At 37.6% G+C, this 12311-nt stretch overlaps 1 protein-coding gene and 1 long non-coding RNA gene across 38 annotated transcripts in view; one reads left to right on the top strand and one right to left on the bottom strand.

The window, feature by feature from the left end:
- Nucleotides 1–2871, top strand: part of Iqch (IQ motif containing H) — a 183348-nt gene extending 180477 nt beyond the window's left edge. For 36 of the 37 annotated variants that reach the window (XR_013052782.1, XR_013052779.1, XR_013052776.1 and 33 more), the window contains one exon: nt 2550–2871. Coding sequence is in view for 27 of the 37 variants with exons in the window: in XM_076576479.1 (XP_076432594.1) it covers nt 2550–2684 (135 nt within the window). In the remaining 10 variants the exon portion in view is untranslated. The remainder of the gene's footprint in view (nt 1–2549) is intronic. The other variant, XM_076576469.1, reaches the window with a different exon arrangement.
- Nucleotides 1–12311, bottom strand: part of LOC143274267 (uncharacterized) — a 79652-nt gene that overhangs the window by 50545 nt on the left and 16796 nt on the right. The gene's annotated exons all lie outside the window — the stretch shown is intronic.

The following is a 12311-nucleotide window of genomic DNA, read 5'->3' as shown; positions in this document are numbered from 1 at the left end:
CTGAGTAATTCTCATTCTTTGGGTTTTCGTATTTTTCCACAATAAGCCCACATAAGTGGGTGATAAAACAATAAATCTCTGTAGTACAACTGAAAAAAAAAATAGTATCTCTTTTTTTAAGAAATCAAGTAATAGTCACAGTCAACTTGAACTTCAGAGTCAGTAATTTTGAAAAGTAACTTGTGTTTCATTACCAGAGTCCCTAAGAACAGATTCCTGGGCTCTACCCAAATTAACAAAATCAGAATCTTTGGTTTGGGATAATGAAACCCAAGAATGTGTCTCTTCACACAAGGCTCACTGCTGCATCAGTAATCGCAGCAGTTTGGATACAGATTTGGATACAGTTTGAATGTGTTTCCCAGTGGTTCCTGTGGTGGAAGCTTGACCTCCAGTTTCCCAGTGATATGATATGAGAGGTGGTAGAACTTTTAAGAAATGGAGCTAGTGGAGAAATCCCGTTTGGAAGAGACTGATGCAATTCTCATAGAATACTGTTTAGTCCTTGCAGGAGAGCAAGACTGGCCTCTCCCCACTTTCTGGGCTTCCTGACTCACCATGAGATCTCTCCCGGCTAAATAGAGTTCCTACTATAGTGCCATCTGCTATGATGTGATATAGCTAAGGGGTCAAAGGCTGTATTGACAGTGGTACCAATCCTGGACTTGCAGTTTCCAAAGTTGTGAGCTAAATAAACTACATATATATGTATATATAATAGGATAAGATGGGGATAACAGAAATAAACCCATACTTTATGATCAATTAATTTCTAAAAGGGTACTAAAGCAATTCAGTGGAAGAAAAAAATAGTCTTTTTAATATAAACAAAACCTATAAATAATAAGGTTGGAGTTCTCCAAGGTACCCTTTCCAAAAAGTTCTTAAGATGGATCAACAGCTGAAATAGAAGAATTAAAACTACCTGGTACATAGTAAGAAACACAGGTATAAGTCTTCATGACTTTGGATTAGCCATGATTTATTAGCTGTGATGACAAAAGCAAACATGATCAAAGTAAAAATAAATTATTTGGATTTTATCAAATAAAACAGAATATGGTAAAAGATTTGCAAAGTATATATTTGAGAAGCCTATAGTATCAGGGTATATAAAAATACTCTTCTAACACAATAATAGAAATACAAAACAACAGTTAAAATGCAAGCAAAGAATTTGAATAAATATGTCTTCAAAGTAGATATACAAATGGCCAATGTATGAATAAACATCATAAGACATTAATGAAATACAAATCAAGACCATACCTAGCTAAAGTGGCTATGATCAAAAATTAAAGAAATAACAAACATTTACAAAGATTTGTGGAAAATGGGAACTGGAACCTTCACATAATGTTGTAAAAGAGTTTGGTAATTCCTTAATAAATTAAATATAAAAATGATCCAATAATTCCATTCTTAGATACATATATCAAATAATAAAAAACATGTATTTGTACATTAAGGTTCATTGAAGCATGATTCATAATAACTAAAAAGTATAAGCAACCCAAATGTATGTCAGTGAGAAAATAGTGAATTCCATTACAGTATATGGACAATAGTCATATAATGGAATACTGTGGAATATTGTTCAGCCATAAAAGAAGTAATGTGTTGACAGTGTATATATTACAATGTGGATGAATGTTGAAGACATTGTGCTAAGTGAAAGAAGCCAGTCATAGAAAGATAAGTCCTGTATGATTCCATTATAATGGAGTGAGCAAAGCAAGCCAATCCATAGACAGGAGATGGGAAGGTGGTTGCCAGGGGCTGGGGAAAAGGGAAGAAGGGGAGAACAAGTGCTAATAGGCACAAGGTTCCAATCTGGGATGATAAAGATGCTATGAACTTACACAATATGTTTGCCTACTACACTATAAAGAGATGTCTCATATAGTATGTGGATAATTCCTTAACACACAAAAAGGAAAACAGGAAGGTGTCCGTTTTGCCTTTCAGCTTACTAGCCCTCCTTTTAAAGTGTCTTAGACTGTTACTTCTCCGTTTTTTCTGACCTATCATGGATTAATGCTTTTTTTCTGGTACATCAAGCTGACTAGAAAAATAAAATAAAAATAAACCTGAAGATGTGCAAAATAGAAACCTAATGTTTTCATTGTTAGACTTAATGTATATAAAAGTTCTAGGATATAAAAATTTTGAGTTCTATTTCTTTTTTGTTTGTTTGTTTGTTTTGTTTTGTTTTTCAAAACAGGGTTTCTCTGTGTAGCCCTGGCTGTCCTGGAACTCACTCTGTAGACCAGGCTGGCCTCAAACTCACAGAGATCCACCTGCCTCTGCTTCCCAAGTGCTAGGATTAAAGGCATTTGCCGCCATCTCCTGGCTTCTAGCTCATTTTTTTTTTAAACTCACATCAGCAAGTCTAGTAATATGTGGATGGGTGCCATTGAGTGGAACACAATTTGAGTAGAATTGATCTAAGCCATCCTTAACTCCAAAAAGGGATAATAAATACTTGAGGGTTAGATGTTATAAGAAATCTTTAAAGTAATAAATATTGTTTTTACTGTTATTCACAGAGTACCATTGATGATATTGAAGGCATTTTAGGAGTAACAGAAGAAAATAAAATGAGTTTTGAAGGAGAAAAAGAGTCCAAAGACAAGGAGGAAGACCTGTATGAGCCTGTTGAGATATACAAAGACCCATTATGACTGGATCCCTGTCTAGAGAAAGGACAATATTTCCTTTGCTATTAGTATAAAAGTGGAGAAGTTAGTTTCCTTTGTTTGCCAAGAGGTAAATCAGAACCAATTGTAATGTAATAGTCTTTAAAATCTTGTTTATTATGTGATGTTACTTTACTCATTAAACAAACCTACTGGTGTTTTCACTTGTGAATGGTTAAGTAATCCCTTCCTCCTCCCAAAGTAATCAAACAGTGGCCTCAGAAAAGAAGAAAAGCACAAAGAAGCTTTTGGCTCACTCGTACTTCATGATTTCAGTGCTGTGACATTCTTGTTTTCTGTTACAAGAGTCACTTAGCTTCTGCATTTAAAAAGCAGATGCAGAGATCCACAGCCAAGCACCAGGCTGAGATCCAGGAGTCCAGTCAAAGAGAAAGAAGAGGTATTCTAGGAGCAAGGGGCATCAACATCATGATGGAGAAACCTACAAAGACAACCAAACCAAGCTAGTAGGAACTCATGAACTTTAGACCAACAGCTGTGGAGCCTCCACAGGACTGGACTAGGCCCTCTGCATATCGAGACAGTGGTGTAGCTTGATCTGTTTAAGGGGCCCCTCGCAGTAAGATCAGGATCCATCCCTGGTGCATGAGCTGGCTTTTTGGAGCCCAAGACCTATGGTGGGATACCTTGCACAGCCTTGTGGCAGGGGGAGGGGCCTGCCTCTACTGAATGTACTAGGCTCTGCTGACTCCCCATAGGAGACCATACCTTCTTGTAGGAGGGAATGGGGGGATGGGGGAGCTGGAGGGGCGAGAGGAAAGAAGAGGGGTATCTATGATTGGTATGTAAAATGAATTTAAAAAATTCTTAATTTAAAAAAGTGAAAAAAATGAATAAAATCCTAGTTAATAAAAATCCTTGTTAAAACATAAATGTCTTCTCCCCCCTCCAAAATTAAATCAGTTTTAAATAATTCTTTATCATCATTGTATCAAGCACTATTATTTGTTCTTGATTTCAGAGTAAGAAATGAAGTTAACCACAGCATTGGAATGTGTCTAGGTGGCAGTATCTGCTCTTGGTTTAAGACAGTGTAACTAGAGCCCCTAGCTTGAATGAAAATCCCTGTTGTGAGTTTTCTGCATGACACAACAGTAGGATTCTTGCAAGCTGAATGCAACGGTACCTTTTGCTACATGGCCCAAGTTAAGCAGTGCTGCCACGAGCTCTCAGCATTTGCTTCATAATTGTCGAAAACAGTTCTACATCTGCCCGCTTTATTGAAGGATAAAATAGGCAAAGTGCAACACCAAAATCACATACAATTTTGAAGAACAACCTTTACATCTATAAAAACACATACACTTGGGAAATGAGAAATGTTTTTTCCTATGGAATTACAATCATTTTAAAAATGTGCTTCAGCCACAGGCTAAGAGTTTCTGCAATAAAATTAACATTTCTCTGTGTGTCTGCTTTTGTTTAGCCAGTGTAGGAAGTACATTAATTAGCCAGGTTTCTTGTCTGTGCTAGGTACAGTGATGACCTCTTTTTCTTGCCAGATCTCTCTAATGCATGCGAGAGGCCTATTGTCCAGACACTTGACGGATAGGAGTGCTGCGTGTCCATTAGAGTTCCTCTTACATCGAAGCCAGAGCAACATAAGGTCCAAGAGACTCATTAGTTCACTGGCACAATTATGTCCTGAGAGTAAATGAAACCCTCTGTCTCCTTATGGCTCTCATCTGCTCTGGACTTTAAAAGAAAACTGTCTCTGTTTTGTTCAGCACAGCAGTGGATCATTCACATGGTCAAAGCCTTCCTCACAAAACCATTAAAGCCACAGGGAAGTTCCGAGTGTGGACTGTGATTAGCACTCCTGAGCCTGGAGCTGCTGGCAACAGTAAAGGCGCTCACTCTCCTGGACCTTTTTTTTTTTTTTTTTTAAACCACTTGATTGGTTTCTCCAACAATGCTACTTGCCTCCTTTGCATACATCATTATTTTGCAACACAAAACACTCGATTCCAAATTCAGGCCTTTTCTCCAGATTCAGATCCTAAAGTAATAGGAAGAAGACTCTCTGCCCAAACATCTACAGCTTCAAAATGAAAGGCAAAATATCCGTAGAGTAAAACAATCACGTCAAGTAATTAGGTGGAAGAATCCAGAACACCATATTAAATTATCGAAATGTTTTAATTACAGAACATTATCTTTCAGCACATATATGTTACAATGATACTGTGTGGCTAGCAAACTAAATTCAGTTTGAAAACATGTTTATGTGTGTACAGTGTCTAAAGCATCCCAAATAGTCAAGTGAAGATGAATTGCTAATTTTTTTGGTTTTTCGAGACAGGGTTTCTCTGTGTAGCTTTGCGCCTTTCCTGGGACTCACTTGGTAGCCCAGGCTGGCCTCGAACTCACAGAGATCCGCCTGCCTCTAACTCCCGAGTGCTGGGACTAAAGGCGTGCGCCACCACTGCCCGGCGAATTGCTAAATTTTTACTGACCTGTATTAGTAAAAGGATTTTTGGAAAATGTTGTATCATTTTCTACTGAACAGTAGAGCTAATTCTGTATGAGATGTGACCTAATGATGAAGAGCTGCAGTGGAGAAGTGCACTCGCTTTGTAGGAGAGCATTATTGGTGAGTGTCTTTAATAGACTGCTCATTTCATAGTAACTCTAAAGACCAATGGGTCATACAACTATGCTGTCCACTACGTACCTCCTGTCCACTAGCTACTTACACTTGCCACTCACTGAGCATTTAGAAGGGTAGGTAATACTGGACCAGGAGCTCTGTAATTCTATTGCATCTTCCCAGCAAACCCATGCAGGTAGTTATTACTGCCTTCCTCATCTTACATATGAAAAAAATCAAGATTTAGAGTACTTCACCCCATGCTTTAGGTTACAATAAAATAAATTTGAGATTTGGTCCTTTTGGCCATGATTTTAACATTTTGCGTAAAATAGAAAGTTTAATTTCACTTGCTCCAGGTCACACAACAGGTTTGCTTTCTTTTATAACCAATTCTAGTGTGTTACCTAACATATAGGAAAGCAAGTTAATTTACACACATCTCTTGATAATAAAATCAACTGGCTAGAGCAGTTCTGGGGAGGGTTGGAATAAGGGTATGGGGGGTATATATGAACAAGATACATTATAGCCATGTATAAAATTTTCAAATGATAAATATAAAATTTTAATTTAAGTATTTACTTATTTTGAGATAAGATCTCACTATGTAGCCCTGGCTGGCCTAGAACTCACTATGTAGACTAGGCTGGCCTCAAACTGACAGAAATCTGCCTCTCATCTCCCAAGTGCTGGGATTAAAGGCATGTGCCACGATGCCTAACAAATTTATTTTTAAACAAAATCACTTTATTTTAATTAACTCACAAATAAAAATATCATACAGCTACATTAAGGAAACTGCTCAAGCACTTGCCCAGTTCCCAGCTCTACATCTCAATGAATTTCTTCACAGTGAGAATGGCTATTCTAAAGCAATGGAGCTTCAGGTGGAGCTTTGTGGTGGTGTGAGTAAGAACGGCCTTCATAGGCTCCTAGATTTGAATGCTTGGTCACTGTGGAGTGACACTGTTTGAACGGATTAGGAAGTGTGGCTTGTTGGAAGTGTGTCATTGGGGGTGAGCTTTGAGGTTTCAAAAGCCCTCGCCAAGGCCAGAATGTCTATCTGTCTCGCTTTCTCTCTCTCTCCTCTCTCTACCCATGGCTCAGGATGTAGTTCTCAGCTACTGCTCCAGCATCTGCCTAGATGCTGCCATGCTTCCTGTCATGCTGATAATGGACTAAACCTCTGAAACTGAAAGCCAACCCCAATTAAATGCTTTTGTTTATAAGAATTGCCATGGCCATGGTGTCTCTTCATAGCAATAGAACACTGACCAAGACAACTATCGATTGCATTTCATCCTCCCAACTTCACATCCCCCCTTTTTTAAAGTAGTAAGTTTGTCTTTGTGATGGCTATTCTAATACACTTTTAACTTCTTTTCCTATATTTACAATAAATATATAACAAAAAAGTCTACTTGTGAGTTGGCAACATCACAAGACATCACAGTTATATGATCAAATAATTAAGGTGTCAGTAGAATTCTCCTGAGGTGTGCGATCTGTGAGACTTTGGTAGGGAAACGACACCAGGAAGGTGCTGGAGTTTGGAAAAAGGGCGGTCATCTTGTGTAGTTTTGAGGAATGAGTATGAGGTCAGGAAGTGGGACTTCTGGCAAGATGGAGACTAGCTAGGGAAGGGATCATCTCATCTGTAACAGCCTGAGAACTCGAAACATCCTGTTTTCAAGTGTGGAAATACACTTTCTATCATGAGTAATTTATTAGTAACCATCTGATAGTTTTAACAATTAATAACCATTTGTATTCATCTGGCACCTTTCTTCAAAAGAGCTCAAAGCACTTTGCATTTGTTATCTCATTAATTCCCCACATTGTCCCTGTGGGGAAAGTAATAAGTATCTTAACATTTAAATGTTTATCTTTCAAAATTTCTCAAGCATACATTAATTATATTTTCAAAACTATAAAAGTTCATTAGTTTTATTTTACTGTTCCTCTAGCTTTAATGTGCAGAGCTCATTTGTTCAGTCCCTCGAATGCACTAATCATAGTCTTATTTGGAAAACTATAAGATGGCAAGATCACGTGAGGGTGGAAGGGAGAAAGCATTTGCTCTTGTTATTTTCCCTTCCAAGTACTAACCAGGTTGGACCCTGCTTAGCTTCCAAGATCAGACAAGACTTGTATTTTCAGGATGGTATGGCCATAGCCTACATTTGCTTTTCTCACTAGAAAATGTTTGGTTCAATCCACTGCATGTGCAAATGGAGTGTGCTGGGGATCCTTTCTCTTTTGTTATATGGTTTCAGTGTGCCCCCAAAGGTATGTGTGCTGGTAGCTTAGTCTCCAGTCCTGAAAGCTGGAAGATCAGAAGCTGATGAGAGGAAGATAGGTCACAGCTAACCCTTGGAAGAGGTTAATGCAGTTCTCCAAGGATGGAGTCAATGTTTCACAAGAGCCAGTGGTAAAACAAGGCTACCACACATGCTGGACTTTTGTAGACAGCTCTTTGTTGTTCTTTCCCATTCTGTCATACAACCAAGGGTCTCCTAGTCAGATGCTAGCACTATGTTGTTTGGAGTTTCTAGCTATCAAATGATGAACCAAATAAACATGTCATTGTTATAAAGAACCGATTCTCAGGTATTTTGTTATAGTAACACAGAATGGACTGAGCCACCATTCCTTCCACAGTAAATGCCACAGATTAGTCATCACTATATCTAAGAGCCTGGGCTGCTATTTATATCACTGTTTAAACCCAGATGTATACTCCTGGAGCTATTGGAGCTACATCCCAAAGAAACAGACTTAGTAAGGCCCCCCAGGAACTTTTTGATGCAGCCCCCCTTCTCTTTAGTCTAGTTATATCTTCTACAATTTTCCATCTAGATAAATGGCAGATGGTAATACCTGCTCCTTAGGGAAGCCACAGAGATTAAATAGCCAATGCTGGGAGAGTATTTCAAAGATGAAACATTCTGCATAAATGTTTAAGCATTAGTATTACATTGCTACTTCAAATGGAAATTCTAACTTTGAAATGTGATTATACACTTTCCAGGAAAAAAAAACTTCATAACTACATATATAGGTTTATTTTTCACTCTAACAATCTAACTCATGGTTGTGAAACTTTATTGCACTTGATGGAAGGCCTTGGCTTTTATTAGTTTTAAACTGCTGGTTTCTGGGGTATTTATGTAAATGAGGGAAGACACCAAAACAGTAAATAACAAGCATGTCCCTGCTGTTTAAAAATCTGTTGGTAAAAACAACCTAAATATAGCACAGGAAAATACAGCTTTGATACCAATACATAAAGTAGATTTGGGAGGTTTTGTTTTAATTTTTTGTCTGTGTTTGTATGTGTGGGAAGTTACATTTGTGTTGAATGCATGTGCACATGTGTGCATACAAATGTAAAGACCACAGGACAGCCCTGGGAATTGTTGCTCAGGTACTCTCTATCTTTACTTTTAAGGTAGATTCTCTCACTGGCCTGGAATTCCCCAGGTAGGCTAGCTAGTTGGCCAGTAAGCAGCAGACAACCACCTGTCTCGGCCTACCCAGCAATGAGATTACAAGTGTACATCACCATGATCGGCTTAAAAAGAAAAAAAGTGGGTTCTGGGTCCTCATGCTTGCAGGTTAAGCACTTTGCTGACTAAGCCATCATCCCAGCCCTTGGTTTTATGCTTTGTTTTTGGATAATGGATTTTCCCCAAAGCATTTCTTTGCCACTCTAACATTTCACTTCATGTCTACAATTATCGTGCTCACACAACAGTGTGTGTGTGTTTGTGTGTGTGTATGTGTACACGTGTGCTCACCACCACACATACATACCTAGAAGAAAGGAAGGAAAGAGGAGAAGGGATAGAAGAAGGGATGAGAGAAACAATAACAAACTCCAATCATTTGCAACAGCAGTGAAAAATCAGAATGGTATAAATGTTCAACAAGCCTTTTGTGGGTTACTTCCCATAAAAGACCTCCATGTAACTTAGAAATCATATGTTACTATGCCTACCACATAATCTAGCCATTCCACTGGTAGGTATTTACCCAAGAGAAAAGAAAACTCATGCTCATAGAAGTACTTATAATAAAAGTCTATAGGAACTTCCAAATAAAAACTGGGAACCACCCACTGTCCAAGAAGTGATAAACAGTTGAAAAAACACTGAATGATACAATACAATGGGATACTATTCAGCAACAAAAAAGAGTGAAGTACTGATAAACTCATTTACATAAAAGAATCTCTAATTATACGGAATTAAGAACTTCAGACAGAAAGAGTGTATATTTATTTAACATTCTAGGAATTATAAACTGTAGGAAATGTTTGCCTGGGTGAACTAGGGTGAGGGGAAGCAGGAGGTCTGATAAAGGGGAAAAGATAAAATTCTGAGGGTGGTAGACTATTCACTGTTGAAATCCAAGTGGTTTTTGGATGTATGCATGTATTGAAACATCAGATTTTACACTTTAAATATTGCTAAAGATAAACAAGACCACATACTGGTTAAAGTGGGTCAGGGCACATTTAATCAGGTTTGTACTAGCTATAGCAATAGGGGGTAAGAGTCTAGGGTGAACCGAAATCAACCTTGATAATAAAGAGGTACCTGGGCATTGTGAGGAGAAAATAAAACAGGAAACAGAAGGCTGCTTGGTAGAGTGATACAGGTAAAAAATAACTAGAAGGAAGGTGCTGGTCCATGTGAAACTCACTTATGAATGCAGGCTCCTTTCTTCCCACAGAGCTGGAGGGTCAGGGGCCCTGTCTTCAGGTACTCACCTGAGTAAGGAGTAAATCCTTTTAGCAAACTTGTGTTTTCTCCAGCAGGTACTTTAAAGAGGGCTAGTATTACCTACGGCAGGGCTTCTTAAACACGTTCCACTACTGATACCTTTTCACCTTTACATAGCTCTGGGCATACAGATATATAAAACAGGCATGCCAATAAAACACTTACTGAAGATAAATCATAAATTTATATGCATATAATTTTGCCATTTATTAAAGATGAAAGCAAATTTCCCTACTAATGAGATGGATATGCTTGCATATTTTTACATAAAGAATTGAATCAGCTTAATATTTGGTACTACAAAACATACATCTTCAATAATTTTCAGAGTAGACAAATACTCTTATATCAGCACTGTGAATGTTACTTTGCATAAATATGTAGTACAGAATGGCATAAGTATGTTTAGGACTATTTCATAAATTGTTGGAAATTATGTCCTAATGCCAAGCCAAAATTTATTGAATAATTTTTTAATGAAATTTAAGTCAGCAATTCAAACATTTTTTATTTCAAACAGTATTTTTTAAAATAAAAATACTCTTAACACAATTTAATATAAAGATATTAATTTGATACTTACATTTTGATAGATAATGATAATAATAAAAGTTTTTATTTTTGTATTTAAACTCATGTTTCTGTAAGACCAGAAAACTCTGCATGCAAAGTAAAAATACTACAATTTGTAACATATAATAGTCTTAATCTGAGCTGAGATACTCAAGGCTACATTAACTGGCGCAGCATGGCTTGACAGGGTCATGTGCTCAGAACTAAAGTGGAGTGAAGTAGTGAGATGCACTGAGCAAACACTGACATAAAACAAGCTCATTCCACACTGATCCTGAATTAATGTTTAGATTTTGCTACCACCACGTTCAGTAATGCAAAGCTATCTGAGGTCACAATCCAAAGGTTAAGAAGCTGGATCTATGGGATGAAGTCTTGAGCCTTACAAGTCATGTTAGTGTTTGAGACATCATAGGCCAATGTTGAGGCCTGAGTGAGAAAAGGCACAGGGATGTCTGGCAGGAGTTTAGTCAAGGAGAGAATTTTGTCAATGTGTTTAGGTTTTGAAAGTCAATAATATCTCACAAGGCTGTTTTGTTGTAATGGGGAGAATATTTTTGAAGAAATAGTCACTATTAATAATCTCTCTTCTCTGTCTCTGTCTGACTGTGTGTGTGTGTGTGTGTGTGTGTGTGTGTGTGTGTGTGTGTGTGTGTGTGAAAGTTTAGCTATATAGTTCAAGCTGATCTCAAACTCACGGTCCTCTTGCCTCTCACTGGGATTACAAGCATGCACTAGTTTAAGGAAGTGTTTTAAAACAGCATGAAGGCTGCTAATATAGGCAGCTGAGAGATGTCTCTGTGGTTAAGGTTCTTGCTGCTCTTCCAGAGAACTTGAGTTTGGTTTCTAGTACTCACTTCAGACAGCTCACAAGTATCTGTAACTCCAAATCCAAAGGATCCAATGACCTCTTCTGGCCTGTGTAAGTACCCACATGCAGACACACACACACATAATTATTTTAATATAAAGAAAATTGTGACAAATTATGACTTTAAAAATATGCACATAGTATATACAATGTACACACACTGAGATTATAAGAACAACCACTAAGTGGTTACTTATTTATGGGATCTTTTTGTTGTTGTTGTTCCATAATGAACCTGTGTGACATTAATGGAAAAAATGAAACAGTCTAATTTTATGGGAAGGGTTTGCACAGAAATACATATGAGCATATATAAGGTATACTACCCCAAGCAATAATGAGCTATGGGTGACAACCTCAGAATGTTATCACCATCACCCAAGCAGCTAAGGATGCTACCAGAGAGTAACAGCATGTTCCTTAGCACTCTGGACACTGTTTTCATTCTAAGCTTACCATCCTTACCTACTTCTAGAATTCATGCCACACCATTTTTGTGCAATACCTACCCAAGCAAATAGACACTGCATTAATGGGCAAATGAGCTCACTCACCTCCTAGTATTTCAAAGAACACAATAATATTAGTGTGGTATTTATAGATATTGTAAATGGTGTGGAATATATATGGCACCTGCCTTAGATTTAAATGTCTTAATGTGTTTTAGGTTCCATTTGTATTATTAATGGACAATAATCTCTCCTCTCTGGTTATCAGTTTCATAGTACATAAAACAGGAAATGTAACTGATATTTGTTTCCTTCCAG

The sequence above is a fragment of the Peromyscus maniculatus genome, chromosome 7, assembly GCF_049852395.1.
Source record: "Peromyscus maniculatus bairdii isolate BWxNUB_F1_BW_parent chromosome 7, HU_Pman_BW_mat_3.1, whole genome shotgun sequence".
Classification (NCBI taxonomy): domain Eukaryota; kingdom Metazoa; phylum Chordata; class Mammalia; order Rodentia; family Cricetidae; genus Peromyscus; species Peromyscus maniculatus.
This window is presented reverse-complemented; position numbering and strand designations above follow the sequence as displayed.